Source organism: Oreochromis niloticus, linkage group LG13 (genome assembly GCF_001858045.2).
Source record: "Oreochromis niloticus isolate F11D_XX linkage group LG13, O_niloticus_UMD_NMBU, whole genome shotgun sequence".
Taxonomy (NCBI): Eukaryota; Metazoa; Chordata; class Actinopteri; order Cichliformes; family Cichlidae; genus Oreochromis; species Oreochromis niloticus.
In genome coordinates this window covers 3654357-3672692 of record NC_031978.2, presented here as the reverse complement: position 1 = coordinate 3672692, position 18336 = coordinate 3654357, and the positions used below count along the sequence as shown (strand labels likewise).

Below are 18336 nucleotides of genomic sequence, written 5' to 3'. Positions count from 1 at the left end.
GGAAATGGAATGAAGTGATCTTAAGGTTTAGACTAAATCATGTAAGTCAGAGATAGTCTGGGCTTCTAAACCCATCCCAGGTCATCAAGTACCACAGTCGAAAAGAGAGGCACCTGACTGATACAATTTGACCTGCAAGGTTACTCAGATTTCTTCATATCAGGGAAAGCAACGAAGACACCTGGATTGAGACCAGGGATCAGGATCAGGGACTTTTTTTTATTAGAGAGCCGAAACTAAGGATTATGGGTGCATAAAGAGATGCAGAGGTTTTAATAACACGTGCTGCTGTAGCATCAGTCGGTAGATGAGAGGAAATGCAAATAACCTTAAAGAGTTCCATACAAAAATGAATGAGAGATGGCATAAATAAAAATTCAAATTCAAATTTAAAAAGTTACAAATATTTGGATACATTATTTGCATGAAGAAACAAATGAATATTAACTGGTAATCATAATTACAAGGAAGGGAAAACAAAACACTTTTAAAATCTCGATGAAAAAACAATTGAAAAAGAAAAGAAAAATGTGTTTAGTACTGGAATACAATGAGTGGTTAAAGGTGATTATAAAGTAATTTTGAAATTATTTACAAACGGACAGCTGAGGTGAGAAAAGCGTGGCTGAGATGCAGATATCAGCTGTTGTTTGCTTCATTTATCAAAAAACTCTGACACTCTGATATCAACTCTTCCCCTCTTTCGCTCTCTTGACTCTGTTTTCATCACCACACTTCTCACTGCTGCCGTCAGTCACACCGATGATCTGCTGCTGCATCAGCTGAGCACAGACATGCCAGCAGCCTGTCAATGCGCCCCTGCCGCATGAAAAGACACAAAACTAAGTCCACAAAAGGACAGAGCAAAAACAAGATCCAATTGATATAAAAGCGAATATGTTCATGCGGAAAGATGATTACGGGAATGATTAGTACACAGTACTTAAAGAACAACAGAATCAAAATTCCTAGACTTCGACGTTTCTCCTGAGTGGGCACTGAGGTGGCAGCATGCAGGGCTCTGAAGGTCCGAGCTAAGCAGAAGATGAACAGGGCGCCAGGGAGGCCAGCATAAATAATTAAATGTATGAACTGATGTAAGACTAAGGCAAGAGGGAGACTGACAATACAAAAAGCCCAGACCAGGACACAGAGCAGCACAGAACTCCTCGTTTCTCTGAGGCAGTCCAACAGTGGGAGTGTGATGAAAAAACACCTGCAACACAAGAAAGACACAAATTCTGACAGTACAAAAAAAAGGTTTATGACTGTGAGGATGCTTCACAGTACAATATGATGTTCATAGAAATGCAAGGACGCACACATTAAAAGACAGAGAGGTACCTTTCCAGAGCAATGCACACCTTGAAGTAAAGACCGGCCATCACACACAAGTGGTGAATAATAACACCCATGGTGCTTTCCACTCTTATGATCCAAACGGTCACTATGCACATCTGGATTAGATTGGAGAGGAGGAGGTTTGTGTAATAGATGACGGGGACCTGACTCCTTTGCATCTGAAGGAAAAATAAATTATTATATTACATTACACACTGAATCTAAGTGATTATTTACTTCATTTACTTACCACACAACACACATAGTAGATGATCAATACGGTCAAAGGAAGGCAGACACACACGTGAATCCACATCATCACTTCAAGGAAATACCGCTCATGTTGAAGACGTACTGTGATCGGATTTGTTAGTATGCCTGATCCAAGTTGTTCGATGTAAGACACTTTTGTGAAGCACACAGGTGGTGGTAGGAAAAACAAAACAGTAGGTTAACATTGTTCTTATGTTGACATGAAATTGTGGATGAAACTGATAAAGAAGAAGCAAACCAAGGAAGAGCATACACAAGAACATGTCTGTATGCCTGTAAAATTAAGATTAATTAATATATAATTAAAATAATAACTTTAAAGTCAGGTGAAATCTACCTTTCATTATTTGATTTAACTTGTTTAAATGTGAATAAAAGTGATTCAGAACTTCCTTTTAAATTGTTAACAAATAAAGACAAAAACACCTCTATATAACTTTAAATAATCCTCATGGATATTTTTTATTAGACTTGTGGATAAAATAGGCAATTCATTTATTTCATATCTTGAATTCAGCATGATCAAATACCTGTCCTCTTTAAAACTGTATTAAACAAATATCCGATCTTCTCTGTTAAATAAAAAGTACAGTAACGCTGCACATTTACCTCCACTGCATTCACACAGAAGCTCACTGCAAGCACAAAAGAAAAGTTGGTAATACTATGACTTCCACATGCTGTCTGAAAATGCTGATTTGTTCTAATTATATTCTAGTTTCTTCATACCTATGCTGCTCTTCAAGTAGAAATAATATGAATTAGTATAAGCTTTGCTCTTACTTGTCTCAAGACTGCTTCCAGCTGAACCAGTGGGTGAAATCTGCAATATGACGAATTTGTCTTGAACGAGGAAATTGTGGTAACGCTTTATGAACTCCACCCTGTACTCACTGGTGTTCACACTGACGACAGCCAGTCAGGATAAACTTAGCTTTTCTAAAAACTCCAGTTGGCAGTTTCTTTGAAACCATGTTTGTGACTTTATGAACTCTTTACAAGTTAGATCTTCCTTTTTCCACTACAATAAACTCCACAGACCCAACAGAGGAGAGCAGGTGATGTGGCAGCAAACACCAAGTTGATAACATGGGTGTTAAATATGCTCTCTTCAGTGTGAGATCCAGTGTGACAGCATGAAAAGTAAACAGGTGTTGACACAAGTCTATAGAACATTTCCACCTTTAACACAAGCGCAACTACACAAAGCAAAAGGACTGATACTTACATAGTGCTCTTCTGCTTTATTTGAACACTCAAAGCACTTTTTTACAAGCTTCATTCACCTAGTCTCACACACACACACACACACACACACACACACACACACACACACACACACACACACACACACACACACACACACACACACACCTGATATGTTCATCTGTTATTAAATCATTTAATTAATCATTATTTATGAAGTCTTTATTTATCCTTAGCCAGGCGCTGATGTCTCTAGCCTCACATTTCACCAAAACACAATCACCAATAGTGCGAGTTTGTTCCTCAGGGAGTGTGTCACAGAGTGGGGAAAAGTGGTTAGAAACATGAAGAGGTTGGTGGTGTACCGGGGTTCTGGCTCGCTACAGGATTTTCCAGGCAGGTCTACAATTACAGAGTGCAGTGGACCACAAAGGAAATACACCAAAGACAAATAAATTAATACATATCTAACAAGTTACTACCCCCCAAAAACTGGACAATTTATTGTCACTCTTCAACTGCAAACATAGAGTAGTCAAACAGACTCACCGTCACATACGCCTCTAAAACACCATCCTATTTTCAACCCTGTGTCTCCATCTAGTGGCTAAAAAATGGTGATGGTTCAAATGTTGTCACATCATTCTGCTGACAAAGAAAATGATTTCACGGTTTCCTACATCATCCTTTGGTGCTTTTAAAGTTATAGTTAGTTCAACCAAAAATGGCAACGTTTTTTTTTCCATGATATATTTACATTTTAATGTCATTAATAGATCAAATAACAAAGATTTAAGGAAGAGATAAAACCACCTGGCCCTACAGAACACAAACACTCCCACCCAACATGAATGAAAAAAGATGACAGTGACATAAAGCACAGAAGCAAATAGGATATGACCAAAATTTTGCAAGAATAAGAAAATATAGATGGATATTTAACATACTGCAATGTGTGTGCAGAAAACTGAAGTCACTATAGGCCGCGGGTGTCAAACCAGTCCTCGAGGGCCGGTGTCCTGAAACCTTTACATGTGACTTTTACATAGAACTTGACTGCATGCTGAGGTGGCGATTCAGCCATTTGATTCATGTTACAGCAGATAAAGAGTGAATGAACATGGTGCAATAAAGGTACTTTTACAGGAACATTTTTCCAAACACTTACATTTACTTGAATTTACTTGAGTAGGGTTAGGGGTTGCCACCTCAGCATGCAGTCAAGTTCTCGCAGACTGGAGTTTGACACCCCTGCTATATATTAAATATATTTTTAGTAATACACAATACTGTTTCATAACTCAATAGATCAGAGTAAATACAAATGTTAATGTGAGAAAACAATTAATAAAATTTGAAACTGAAATTGAAAAAACCAAATCCCCACTGGCCCGTCTTTATCCTTCTAGACTGAGGGTCCTGTGCAGTATCTTTGCTGTTCCTAGAGAGATGTTGTTCCTGGGATCTGCTGGAGGCACGCCCCCAGTTTCAGGGTCACTGCTCTGGATGCTCCGATTAATGTTTTTGATCCAATTCCCCTAGTGTTACCAGCAGTGGCAACACAACTGTCCTTTGGAATTTTAAGCTAATTCCATCTTTTTTTTTTTGCTCATTTTTTTTTTGTCAATTTCACCTCTGGGTAAATGTCTTCCTTAAACAGAGAAATAGGGGCAGGCAGCACTGCAGCCAAGCTCGTTCATTTAGAATGAGTCTGATTTACTAACATATGCACAATAGTGAACACATTTCCTAAATCTGACAATGATTTTACGCACAAATTTTATGTTCCATACACACTTTAGTGAATGAGGGTTCTTGTTCACTTCTAGTGAGATAGATTGTTTGCTTGCTTTCTCAGCCTCTCTCCTGCTGTGTTCTCCTCTTATTCTCTTTTCCTTTCCTGGCTGACATGAACCCACTTGTGTGTGCTGCCATCACTCACACTGATGATCTTTTGCTGGATCTGCTGCAGCAGCACAGACATGCCAGCGCATTTTCCACTGGACCTCTACACATAATGACAAACAGAATCAAGACCTCAAAAGAATTGAGCAGAGAAAAGATGGAAATGAAGTAACTGTCAAAAAGATATGGTTCCAAAACTATTAGGATGATTGTAGGTATGATAATCAGACAGTAGCTAATCAACAACAGAACCAAAGTTCCTATAATTCTTTGTTTCTCCTCACTGGGCACTGAGGTGGCATCAGGCAGAGATCTGAGAGTCCCAGCTAGACAGCAGATGAACAAGGGAGCAGGAAACAAGGCAAAAATAAAGATGCGTTCAGACTGCTGTAATAATACTTCAAGAGGGCAACTGAAAACACAAAGGGTCCAGACCAGAAGACAGACCAGCACAGAAGTCTTAGTTTTTCTGATGAAGTCCAGCAGGGGGCAGGCGATGAAAAAATACCTGCAACACAAGACAGAAGCTCAGAACCATAAGGATGCTTCATTGTACAGTACAAAGTACACACTGAGAGACAAATAGGTACCTTTCCAGAGCAATGCACGTCTTGAAGTAAAGACTGGCCATCACACTCAACAGGTAAATAACTGAAGCAATGCTGGAGACTGTGCGGTCATTTGGTTTTGCTTTTGTCATGTTGAAGGCGCAAATCTTGATCACATTGGAGAGGATGAGGTTTATGTAATAGATGACAGGGACCTGATTCCTTCTTGCCTGCAGGAAACATGTATTTAAGTCACATTAATGAAGTAAAAGGAAGACTCAGTATAACAGTGTTTGTACTGGATACTGGGACAGCAGGCTCAATCCATCAGTTTATGGAAGTGTTCTTGTCTCTGTATCTGGTCTTGATGGTTGGGTTGCTTCCTGGTTTACTGTGGAGGTCATTTTCTTTTGTGTCCTTTGTTAGTTTTACTTCCTGTCTCGGTCTCTATTTGATCAAACATTGTAGGATGTGTGTTTCTGTTTTAATTCAGTATTACATAAATTTTTTGAAGCGATATTGCCTCCAAGTTATCCATTGTAAACAAGACTCAGTGCTTAATGTCCATGCAACAAATAACTAATGATGTTTTTTCAAAATCAGCTTTTAAAAAAATCTCAAAATTATTCACATGCTGGCATAAAAACACATGAAAGTAATTTACTATTTACTTACCACACAGCCCACAAAACAAAGGACCTGTATGGTCAAAGGCAGGCAGTCGAAAACATAGATCCATGCAACCGTAACTATGATGGGCAGCATCTTTTTCCAGCTTTCAGTGATGAAGTTGCAGTAAAAACTTTTTCTTCAGAGAAAAATATTGTTTCTGGAAAAGGCAGCAAGTTTAACACTGTTAGAAAAGAAACAACGGATGAAAAGAAGAAACAAGGCCTGGTGAGCTGACAGTGTAACTATGATAGAGCCCAATGCTGTATGTGTCTGAACTACAGCTGACTGGAGTTTGCTCAGTTTGATATTTATGTTCAGACTTCTAAATGAAATTGAATTTTCTTTAATGATTCAGAAATTCCATATTATTCCACCAAGAACAGTGGAAACAGAAAATTCCCTCTGCAGTTTCAGTAAATCTTTATTTAATTCTTGAAAGCTAGCTCGATTCACAAGAATCAAACTTTTTTAGGATGTAAAAAAATAGCGCATTCATCCAGAAGGTGACTACAAGCACAAAAGAAAAGAGTGTAACTTGAAAACTTCAGTAAGATATCTGATATAGGTCAGTTTTCTCATAATTTGCTGCTCTTCAGATAGAAATAATGTGAATATGAGTAAATGTTGTCTGTATTTACCTCAGGACTGCTTCCAGCTGAACAACGGGGTAAAAACTGTAATTTGATGATTCTTGTCTTGAGTCAGGAAGTTGTGGCAGCTTACATTACACCCCATCCCCTGACTCTCTCTCTCTCTCTCTCTCTCTCTCTCTCTCTCTCTCTCTCTCTCTCTCTCTCTCTCTCACTCACACACACACTCACACACACACACACACACACACACACACACACACACACACACACACACACACATAGAGAGTGCTGACTGTAGCTCATGAAACAGTGAATTATCTCTGATGTTTTATTTTATGTAAACAAAAACTGAATGTGTAAAATCATAAAATCACAGTGCAGATGTTGCAGCAGTCTGAACTCAAAGCCTCTACAGTAGTCACAGCTGCATCCTGCTTGTACAGGCCAGTCGTACCCCATCTTAAGCTGACTAGCTGCAGATAAACCACAGGCATAATTAGATCATAGATCTATAAAGATGTTTGTTTTTGGTCAGACAGGCCTTTATTTCAGAAAAGTTTCTATAACCTGTAAACAATGATAAAAACCCAGTACAGCTGTTTCCCAAAACTAACTAACCAGCTTCATGTATTTCGACACTGTCAACAACTAAACTGCCAATTCATATCTGACCTTTTTAAAGCCCTTTCCATACCACTGTTTCTTGTTGGAGGTGGTTGATAACCACAGTGACTAACAGTCTAACAAGCTGTGCAGTGTTAGAGAGACGTGAACTCCATCTAATAAAACTATCATGTTGCTGTAAGTTCAATCAGTTTACACTGGAACATGTTTTCCATCATGTTTTTTAATTTTTCTTCTCTGCTGTATCTCTGAACACTCATTGACAAAGACGAACGCCCGACACAGATGAAAGATGCATGCAGTCAGCATGAGGTCACCCATTGAAGTCCTGTTTGTTGTTGCAACAATGTGTAAAAGTCAACATTGTTGCACTTGTTTTGTGGAGAATATGATCTTCTTGCAGAGCAGCAAGAAGAGGTTTATCCCACATTTCTTCCTGTAAATATGCTACAATGCTACACATCATTGTGCTGTAGACAGATTTGTGAACAATATTTGATAGTAATGGGTCCTTTGTGTATGTAGAAAATGTTTCAGATCTTTAAGTTCAGCTCATGAAAAATGGGAGCAAAAACAAAAGTGTGGCGTTTATATTTTTGTTCAGTGTATTTGTAGTGAATGACACTAGACTGGAAATTTGCAATGCAAACCAGTAAAAATTTACTCGACCAAAAACGTCATAATCTTGATCCATATCCAGCTGGCATTAAAATTCAAATTAATTCAATGTTTATACATGTTTTGCTTATCTTTGCTAAAAACTGCATTTGGCTTTTAATACACTTTATAAAATTTTTATTAAACCACACGTGTGACTTTATGAGAGCTTTAGTAACTCAGTCTTCCTGGTTCCACCACATTAAAACCCACAGACACATCAGATGAGAGCTGCTTAACATAGCAGCCTCGATGATACCGCTTCTTTAAAGATTTCTATCTTCACTGAAAACCAATGTGCTCAGAGACGTGACTGACCTACCAACAACTTCTTCCATTTGCGCAACATCTCTAAAATTAGAAATATCCTGTCTCAGAGTGATGCTGAAAAACTAGTTCATGCATTTATTACTTCCAGGCTGGACTACTGTAATTCACTATTATCAGGAAGTCCTAAAAACTCGCTGAGAAGCCTTCAGCTAATCCAAAATGCTGCAGCAAGAGTACTGACAGGGACTAGAAAGAGAGAGCATATTTCTCCTGTTTTGGCTTCCCTTCATTGGCTTCCTGTTAAATCCAGAATTGAATTCAAAATCCTGCTCCTCACATACAAGGTCTTAAATAATCAGGCCCCATCTTATCTTAATGACCTTGTAGTACCATATCACCCTATTAGAGCACTTCGCTCTTGCACTGCAGGCCTACTTGTTGTTCCTAGAGTATTTAAAAGTAGAATGGGAGGCAGAGCCTTCAGTTTTCAGGCCCCTCTTCTGTGGAACCAACTTCCAGTTTGGATTCGGGAGACAGACACTATCTCTACTTTCAAGATTAGGCTTAAAACTTTCCTTTTTGCTAAAGCATATAGTTAGGGCTGGACCAGGTGACCCTGAATCCTCCCTTAGTTATGCTGCAATAGACGTAGGCTGCCGGGGATTCCCATGATGCATTGAGTTTTTCCCTTCCAGTCACCTTTCTCACTCACTATGTGCTAATAGACCTCTCTGCATCGAATCATATCTGTTATTAATCTCTGTCTCTCTTCCACAGCATGTCTTTCATCCTGTTTTCCTTCTTTCACCCCAACCGGTCGCAGCAGATGGCCGCCCCTCCCTGAGCCTGGTTCTGCCGGAGGTTTCTTCCTGTTAAAAGGGAGTTTTTCCTTCCCACTGTCGCCAAAGTGCTTGCTCATAGGGGGTCATATGATTGTTGGGTTTTTCTCTGTATTTATTATTGTGCTATCTACTGTACAATATAAAGCGCCTTGAGGCGACTTTTGTTGTGATTTGGCGCTATATAAATAAAATTGAATTGAATTGAATTGAACATTTCCCCTTTTATACATGCACAAACCATGAGTATTGCTTAACCTACATCAGCATATAGTATTTGCATTGTAACAGCAGGTGGTTTGGGTAGCTGAGGTTTTGCTAATATGTTACTGAGATGGGAGGACACTCTCCTAAAAACAGGAAGCCAGAGTATTTGGTTTTGCAACCCCAGAAATAACAAGATATATACTAATGTACATATATCTATATACTTATACATACAAAGGTCCATACACAAACATACATGTGCAAACACATGCAGATTAAAAATACAACATAAGTGTTGATACTCTGTAACAACACTCATAGCTCATCATCCTTGTATTTTGTGCCCCTTGGTGTATTTTGTCATGCTTTGACATTGCTTTAGTTCATCTGCCTGTGCTGCAGCTTTACACTGCATAGATGCAAAAATTGCAAATGTTTTAGTAATACCTGCAGCCATCAGCTAATAGATCAGAAGAAATGCAAATGTTATTGTGGGGCAACACAAATGTAGTCCAGAAAAACAATGTGTTAACTTTAAAGAGTCTCTTACAAAATGAATGAGAGACTCAACAATTGCAAAATTCTATGTCAGCTTGTTCTTGAGTTATGACATTCACAAGATTTTCAAATACACTTGTCCTCTGAGAGTGAGTTTGAGGTTATGTAGATTCAAACTTATACAAGTTTTTTTTAATAGATATGATGTGGTATCAATTAGAAGCTCATATGTCACCTCGTTTTTGAGTTATCTCCTTCACAAGCTTAGCTGTCCACACCACCATCATCATACTCCATCATTAATTTTCCGTCTTTCACAGGTGAGGACTACAGAAATATGATGAGGCAAAAAAAAGAAAAGAAAAAAAATAACAGGAAGAAAATGTAAACCACTAACACAGTGGTTCTCAAACTTTTTACATCATTCCCCACATGGCAGGAAAAAAATAAAAAACTATTTGTAACTTTTGCCACTAGACTGCTTCATTAGTCTGTAACACTTCTTCAAAAAAGCAACATGTTAAACAGAATGTGAAGATTGCCAAACATGGAAAAATAAGGTTCAGTCTTAGTCTTATAACAAATAAGAAATCCAGAAACTTGTGAACAGAGATGAAAAATATATAATTTAGTGGTCTGCGGTGCGGATGTGGAGGAGGCGGACGCACCTGAGTGGCATCCGCAGTCATGCACTTTTAGTACACTTCTTTATTGCGGCTATCTGTTGCAGCAGATGCGCATATTATTAACGTAACTGCTGCGTATTTCTTTGTTATGCCATCAAAGTGATTCCGATGTTAAACATTAGTTCTGCGTGACTTTTCTGCCAGGTGACTTGCACCCCATCTGTCAGAACTCTGCCCACACACCTTGAGAAGCACTGCACTAACATCAATATTGGAATAAAATAAGCGTTCATGCAGATTATGAAACATTTTTAAATAATTTACACAGACACTTCAGCTGAGAGAAGCACGGCTGACAGTCTGATGTCCTCATGCAACAGTATTTGTGAAGGATCTTTTTTGCCTCATTTTGCAGAAACTCTTCAACCATTTGCATCCTTGTTTCTCTCTTCACTCTGTTTTCATCAACACTCCTGTCTGTTCTAAAGTAAGCCACACTCATCATCATCTTCTTCATCTGATGCAGTGCTGTCCACACACCACACACATACAGTGAGGATGAGAAAAAACAAGTCCACCAGAGGAATGAGCAGAAACAAAATCATAATCATATCAGTTGGATCATCAAGAACATGACAGGCAATTGTGGGAAGGATTATTACAACATAGTTTAAGAACAACAGAGTCAGAGTTCCTAGACTTCTTTGTTTTTCCTCAATGGACATTGAGGTGGCAGCAGGGAGGGCTCTGCAGGTCTGAGCTAAGCAGAAGAAGAACACAGGAGCAGGGATAATGACATAAATAATTAAATGTTGAAATGTATTTAAGACTATGGCAAGAGGAACACTGACAAAACAAAAAGCCCAGACCAGAACACAGACCACCACTGAACTCTTAGTGTTTTTGAGACAGTCCAGCAGTGGGTGTGTGATGGAAAAATACCTGTAACACAAGAGAAACACAAATTCTGATTATCACAGTGCACAATAGTATATTTCTGAAAGTCAGGATGCTTCACAGTACAAAGATCATGTTTAGAGACATGCAAGGATGCACACACACTGAACAGGTACCTTTCCAGAGCAATGCACATCCTGAAGTAAAGGTTGGCCATCATAACACAGTAATAAATAATGACGGTGATGATGCTTTCCACTCTTGTCACCCAAATGGTCATTATGCAGATGTGGATTAGATTGGTGATGAGGAGATTTGTGTAATAGATGCTAGAGACCTGACTCTTCTGCACCTGCAGGAAATATAAATGTAATGTAATTATTAATTAATTAGATTGATATTTATTATAACGTCTCAGCAGGTAAAGCTGGTCATTCACTTGAAAATTGCTGTTCACAGACACTCTCCATCCAATCTGTCTGAGCTTGAACTATTAACTACTAACAATCGGCAACAATTCCAGTCTCTAGATGTACAAAGCTGATAGAGACATGTCACTCGGAATAGTAACTGGCTCATGCCTCTGATCCTCAGAGTAAGTTTTCCTCAGATGATCTTTCAGGTTTTTTATGGGCATTTTGAGGCACCCGCTCTTCTCTTTGACAAAAAGGCCTTTAACAAAGTTGTATGGGTTGCTGTAGAAAAGGGTCCTTGTCCGTTCTTTCTTCTTACGTTGTCATATGAGGTGTTCTGCTCTTCGCAGCTTAGTAAGCTGTTGCTTTAGTTCCTCCTGCAAGGCAGTAAGTCCCTCCCATTCTGTCTCATAGGCCCTTCTCCACTGTTTCCTCAGTTGCCTTCTCTCTTTCACTAATCTGTCAATTTCCCGCGGTCTCCTGGACTTTAACTGGTTTAAAGGGCCTTTCTGTTGTGTCTGAGTCTTGTTCTTTACCCCAAACCTCTCGGCCCCATAGCTGTAGATGATGGTTTCCAGGTTCTCCAACTTCCTTTCAACTGGGCCCTTTTGTTGATCTAGTATAAGAACCAGTTCCGAGTCAATGGTTTCCCACTCTCTTTTCTCGCTGAATCTGGGCCACAGAATCTGATCTTTCCTACCATCCATCTTCCTTTCCCTTGCTGGTTGTGGTTGGCTAGACTCAGTTGGAAAATTCTGTTGGCTGTTTCTGGATGGGCTCTGGGCGGGAACATGGTGGTGATTTTGGCTAGCTTACATCTATACACAAATGTGTTGCTAGCTGTTAGTGGCTAAACTCCAAGCTAGGGGCTGATTTTAAATGGCCGGGCCCTGAGCTAGAATCTAATATTGGGTGTGGCTAGCTAATCTCTAGACCGGGAACTGCTACTGGCTGGATTTGACTGAGTTCCAGTCTGGTGACTATGGGGGAGTCTGTACGACAATGAACTTCGATCGGGGTGCTGACACCCTGAGGACTGTGCGGGTTCTCCTGCCTCTGGGCTTCACTCGGCTGACTTGACTTACTTCTTAAACAATATGTGTTAATGCGAGGCGCCTTTCTCAGCTCGCTGAGGCACTTCTTCCTGTCTTGGTGGATTTTAAGGCCCATGTCAGTTGTTAGTTTTGACCAGCCAATGGAGTTCTGCAGTTTCTTTCCTACCATCATTGATGGTACATTTCCAATGCTGGTTGATCTATTCATCGTTGGTACAGTTCCGTGGTTCATTGCGATTAAATCCGTCTGGAAAGGGTCTTCTTCTGCCCCTGCTCTCGCAGACCCTAGAGGTATCTTCTCCTTTGAGATTTCTGTAGCAATATTGGTGTACCCAAGTATGCTAAAAAGCGCCGAGTGCTGCTGGTATGAGGCGCTAACCCACACCTGCCACATTAGGGTCTATTCCCTCCTGTCAGCAGTCTTTCCAGGCTGTCATCTGGTCTTTCCCTGATTGTCAGCTGCCCTTTCGCAGCGGTCACTGGATCACTGCATTTTTCTACCACTTCTACCATTTGCAACTTGTGCTACTTTGTGTTGGTCTGTCACAGAAAATCACAATAAAAAACATTTATGTTTGTGGTTGTACGTGACAAAATATGTAAAAATTCAAGGATTATGAAAACTTTTTCAAGGCACTTTACTTGAAACTAACTAAATAACAAGAACTTAAACTGGACAACACTAAACACTTAAAACTTTACCCTAGGAAAATAAAACAGAACCTAAACCGGAACATGAAACCTGAACATGAAACAGACAATCCAATAAAACTGGTCATAGACTGTGTGATTTTTTTCAGTCGCGTTATTCAGCTCCTGCTCAAACTGTATGATTGAATCACAGGGGTGAGAACAGGACAGGATTTCAAAGTTTGATTTTCTTGTGACCATGCGTGATCGGGAGCTGGTCTTGAAGTGTTAATCGCTTCTCATTACCCCATGTATACTACATGATGCACGACGCACGATTAACACGAAACTCGGGCCGATCACCAAAACGGTCGCACGACTGAAAAATCAGCTCAAAATGGGCCAAAAATCGCACAGTGTATGCCCAGCTTAAGGGACAAGGGGAAACTGACAACATAAATACTTGTGAAAGTGAATGAATAGACATAGCGAAGATGGGTGAAGTGAAACTAAACACACTGAACACAGGAAGAGAGGCTGTCAAAATAAAAAAGGAAACTGTAAGACGCAAACTATGATACACAGAGGGAGGGAGTGCACAGAGATGTAAACACACACAACATGACAGACTGTCACAGGAGACGGAGATGAAGACTAATACACAAAGGAAACCTAAAAGACACGAGAACATGAACGAGACAATAAACAATAAACAAACTCAGAGACCTAAATGAACTAAACTTGAGACTAGACTGAATGAACTTGAACTTAAACTATATTAATAACACAATGAATCATAAATCTGCATGCACTGCTGGCTCAGGAGGCCAGCAATGGTTCCAGCGGTGGTGATCGAGCAGTTCTGGTGGTCAACCCTGTGGCCAGTGGCGGAAACGGAGAAACTCAAATGAAGGTTCAGACATAGAAACAAAGTGTCAATTCTATAAGGCTAGTGTCATCCAATACTGGGCACGGATTGCTCAGTAGGTAGAGTGGTCGCCCCATGATCCTAGGTCGGGGGTTTGAATCCACTAATTGGCTACCCTGAGGTACCCCCGAGCAAGGTACCATCACTACACACTGCTTCCTTGTGCGTCTGCTTAGTGGCTGCCCACTGCTTCACTGAGTGAATGAGTCAAATGCAGAGGAGTAATTTTCCCCACGGGGATCAATAAAGTATACATTATTACTAATACCAGTATCGATACAAATGACATTTGAACCATTCCTTCCACCTTTATTACGAGAGTTACCATACCACTTTGTTATCCTTTGTCATAAATACAGATTTTAAATCAAGAGCTGTTACTATAAAATTTACCTTCTTCAGTACATTCATTTAATCAGCCTGATGTGTCATCATCCAGAAATGACATATGGAACTAATGATTAATTTCTAATTGTCATTAGATCCAATCATTGCAGCCCTCTGCATGAGTTTTCTTTTATTGCTAAATCTTCTAATTACTCTCATAATTGCAGATTCACAAAAAGAGAGAGAAATATAAAATCTAAGTCATCGTTTACTTACCAAATAAGACACACAGTAGATGATCAGTATAGTCAAAGGGAGGCAGACACACATGTTGATCCACATCATCACTTCAAGGACATATCGCTCCTGTCCATGACTTTCTGTGATGGGGTTCTTTCCTGTGTAAACCACTGTATTGTGTGGGATAGCAAGTGTTGGAAAAAGCATTAGTTTAACATTGTTCTTCTTTTCTGTATGTGAATTGGGAAAGAAGAAACAAAGCCTGTTGAACAGAAAACAAAAACATGAAAGAGCCCAAATAATATCAGAATTTACTCTGGGTATACAGAATAGAGGTGGGACGTGGCTGATGTCTTGACTTTTGTCATTTCTGTATTTGTTTTTGGTTGCGAAGTGGATATTTTTAACAGTATTATTATTATTATTAGTAGTAGTAGCAGTAGTGGTACTATTACTATTAGTATTGTTGTTCTTGTTGTTATTATTATTAGCCGGCTAATTAGTTTCACAGCATTTGTCACAGGCGGCTTGATTGTGCGGTGCTTGCCTTTATTTAGATTTTCAACATTTCATATTTTCCACTTTTTCTGTTCCATTTTCTCCCACACCGTTTGCCCAGCCCACACAGTTGTGACACAGAATTGTTACAAAAACCTGGTTTCACAGTTTTTAAAACACATCCATACCATTTGTGGTTATAGTCACAGTGCAACCCACTTCTCACATAGAGATAACAGAGACATAAGTGTACTCTCCTGTGGCTCCCTTACTTATTTCATTATAATTCTGCAATTTGTTGGAATTTCCTCTCTTTCTCATTTTGACAGACCATAGTCCCGTCCCTGCTCTGCCATTTAATTAGGCATATCTGTTTTCACTCTACAGCACTAAACTATTTACCTATAATCTTTTAGTCCCACCGACTGCAAGCCGAAGACAGAAACCGGCAGTAGCAACAATTCCACCAGAATTTCTCCAGAAACTGCAGTCTTGTTGAATTAGTTATGTTCCTTCTCTACCCAGCATTAACTATATATTTTTGTATCAGTTATATGACTTTAAAGTGAGGAAAAATCTATTGATGGAATATATATATTTAAATGTCAAGGAATAAAAGTCATCCTGAAATTCCTCAGAAAATGTTCCAGGACACCAACAACAGTAAAAAATGTCTTTGTAACAGTAACTGTAGTAACTATGATTGAGGAAAGATTTGCTAAAGATATGTTTTATGAGACTCTTTTAGCAATGTGTATCTAATGAATTGGATAATATGGACAGTTAAATTGTATATTATTGTATTCATCATATACACCACAAATTGCTAATACTATTTGAGCTCTCATAAACCAAGTACAGTTCTTATATTACCAACAGACACATGCATATATATATTAGCAGGAAACACATTAACGTGCACTGCATTTACACAGAGGCTCACTGCAAGCACAAAAGAAAAGCAGGTGGTGTCATGACCACAATATGCTGTCTGAAAATATGGACTTGTCCTTATTAGGAGTCAGTTTCTTCATAACTTTGCTGCTCTTCATGTAGAGATAATGTGAATAAGTGTAAACTTGCCCTTACTTGTCTCAGGACTGCTTCCAGCTGAACCAGTGTGTAAAGTCTGCAATATGACAAGTTTGTCTTGAACGGGGAAGTTGTGCTAACTTACTTTACTAACCCCACCCCGTCCTCATTTGTGTTCACATTTACAAAAGCCCAAACATGAAATCAGGAACAGCAGGACACATTTTAATTCAAACTGTCTGCACAGCTAAGCATCATCCCTCCAGCTCTGTTGACTGTAGTCAATGTCTGTCCTTCTCAAAGGGACATGCAACATCGTTTCAACATAAATAGTCTTTTTTTTTCTTCCCCTGTACAGCTGTTGCCTAAATCACAACACAGATACAACAAACGATCAACATTTAACAAACTTTGTGACAGCAAACATGGTGTAAGCTGCTATTATTTCAAAGTGTTATTAAAAAGTTATTATTGATGTAAAAATCTGGTATCAAAGGTGCAGCTGGATGTTTCCATGGCACATGGAATCAGCAGTGAACATGTCAAAGCTGATCAGTAGGTGATCATTAGGCAGACAATCAAGAAGCTCTGACGTCTTGTTACACAACCACCAGTATGTGCACACATGCTAGAGCGAATTACTGAATAGTATCTTTATAACAGGGTCACAGAGAGAGGCAAGAATAACACAGTGTGCTCTTCACTTAAATCATGGTGGGACAACAGTAGATCACAACATGATTAAAGAAAAACAGAATCTGCTGCTCTTTGCACCAGTGAATAAATACAAAAAAATCAAATGCTGGTCACATTATAGCAGGATTTATTCAAATATCCATTTAAATGAATGATGGATACATTTAAATCTTTATTTCAGTTTTGAAGTCCTGAATGATTGATGAGGTTTCTGTGTCTTTACCACCTTTCATGTAGACTGAATTTGTATTTCTGTCATAATGAGCACAGAGTCTGCCAGCGTTGGAGAATTCTGATAAAAACAAAATAACACAGATATATACATGTTTATTATCAAGTGTGGTTGGCAGCGGCTTTATGAATTAAAAAAAACTTTATGAGCTCCTTACAGACTGAATCTTCCTGTTTCCACCATATTAAAACCCACAAACACAGCAGATGTGAGTAGTTGAAGTGGCAGCAAACACACTGTTGACACTGTCGTTTTAAATAAGTCACAAATGTAGATTCAGTGGGGTTTAGTATCTTGGGTACTTTGATGTGTAGACAGGAGGAGCTGGGGAGAAATCATGTGCATTCTAACTATGACCTGCTCTACCAGTGCAGCCTAAATCAGGAGTTTCGTCACGGAGTTTAACTGCAGTCAGTTCAGTTTTTTAATACACAGTATCGTACCACTCAGGATAAACGGCTGCTGCCTGTCTGTCACCAGCAGCTGTAAATCTCTAAATAAATAAATGTGAAAACAATGGAATATTTTATTTTTTCTTATGGAAAGTAGTAAACAAATAGTTAAAACTGATACCATGGTGCCCAGCTAATACAGACATACAGAATCACCAGTTACAATCCCATGCATGTTTCTAGGCTGTGGAAGGAAGTCAGAATACCTCACAGGAGAGAACCCTCACAGGCTCAAGGATAACATTACAGAAAAGCCCAGATTGGATATGAAGCCAGATGATGATTTTCCCCTGTAGCACTATGATATTAGTCTTCTACTTTATTTGAACACACAAGCACTTTTTTTTTTACAAGCTTCATTCACCCAGCCTAACACACACACACACACACACACACACACACACACACGTTCAGCTATCTTAGTGAGGACCTTCATTGACATAATGGTTTCCCTAGCCCCTCTATTCTGAACCATTAAAAATGAATGCCTAACCTAACCATAACCTAATTGTAACTCTGACACTAAAACCACATTTTGAGCCTCAAAAAGGCCTTCAAACTTGTGAGGACCGGTGAGTGTGTTCTCACAAGTGACTGTTGGTTCTCACAAGTATAGTAGAATGCAGATTTCGGTCCTCACAAAGATAGCTAGAGAGGAACACACACACGCACACACA

General features: G+C 39.3%; 2 protein-coding genes and 1 long non-coding RNA gene across 5 annotated transcripts; all 3 read right to left on the bottom strand.

Moving 5' to 3' along the window:
• Window positions 1-236: 236 nt before the first annotated feature.
• Window positions 237-2790, bottom strand: LOC102081707 (uncharacterized). Its single transcript, XM_005473733.4, has 4 exons — window positions 2398-2790; window positions 1592-1746; window positions 1345-1520; window positions 237-1216 (listed from the first exon to the last, which is right to left on the bottom strand). Coding segments are annotated over exons 1-4 (798 nt in total). The 5' UTR covers window positions 2399-2790; the 3' UTR covers window positions 237-750.
• A 326-nt stretch (window positions 2791-3116) lies between these two features.
• LOC109204768 (uncharacterized) lies at window positions 3117-6675 on the bottom strand. 3 transcript variants are annotated; one of them, XM_025897221.1, is made up of 4 exons: window positions 6584-6675; window positions 5949-6126; window positions 5316-5503; window positions 3117-5233 (listed from the first exon to the last, which is right to left on the bottom strand). In XM_025897221.1, the coding sequence occupies exons 2-4, from the start codon at window positions 6036-6038 to the stop codon at window positions 4759-4761; spliced, it is 753 nt and encodes a 250-aa protein (XP_025753006.1). In that variant the 5' UTR covers window positions 6039-6126; window positions 6584-6675; the 3' UTR covers window positions 3117-4758. The 3 variants fall into 3 exon arrangements, with proteins under 3 accessions (XP_025753006.1, XP_019221993.1, XP_025753005.1); XM_019366448.2 differs by having other exon boundaries at window positions 5949-6102; XM_025897220.1 differs by lacking the exon at window positions 6584-6675 and having other exon boundaries at window positions 5949-6342.
• Window positions 6676-10888: 4213 nt separating this feature from the next.
• Window positions 10889-15236, bottom strand: LOC112841907 (uncharacterized). Its single transcript, XR_003213377.1, has 3 exons — window positions 14786-15236; window positions 11333-11508; window positions 10889-11201 (listed from the first exon to the last, which is right to left on the bottom strand). It is a non-coding gene; the product is annotated as an uncharacterized LOC112841907 (long non-coding RNA).
• Window positions 15237-18336: the final 3100 nt, after the last annotated feature.

Excerpts from the sequence above, each read along its gene's own strand:
- LOC102081707 (XM_005473733.4), bottom strand. Across the intron at positions 1,521-1,591 it reads TCTACTATGTGTGTTGTGTG|ATGCAAAGGAGTCAGGTCCC; the intron begins GTAAGTAAATGA and ends TTTTTCCTTCAG. Across the intron at positions 1,217-1,344 it reads GTGTGCATTGCTCTGGAAAG|GTGTTTTTTCATCACACTCC; the intron begins GTACCTCTCTGT and ends CTTGTGTTGCAG.
- LOC109204768 (XM_025897221.1), bottom strand. The coding sequence starts at position 6,038 with ATGCTGCCCATCATAGTTACGGTTGCATGGATCTATGTTTTCGACTGC. Across the intron at positions 5,504-5,948 it reads TTTGTTTTGTGGGCTGTGTG|GCAAGAAGGAATCAGGTCCC; the intron begins GTAAGTAAATAG and ends TGTTTCCTGCAG. Across the intron at positions 5,234-5,315 it reads ACGTGCATTGCTCTGGAAAG|GTATTTTTTCATCGCCTGCC; the intron begins GTACCTATTTGT and ends CTTGTGTTGCAG.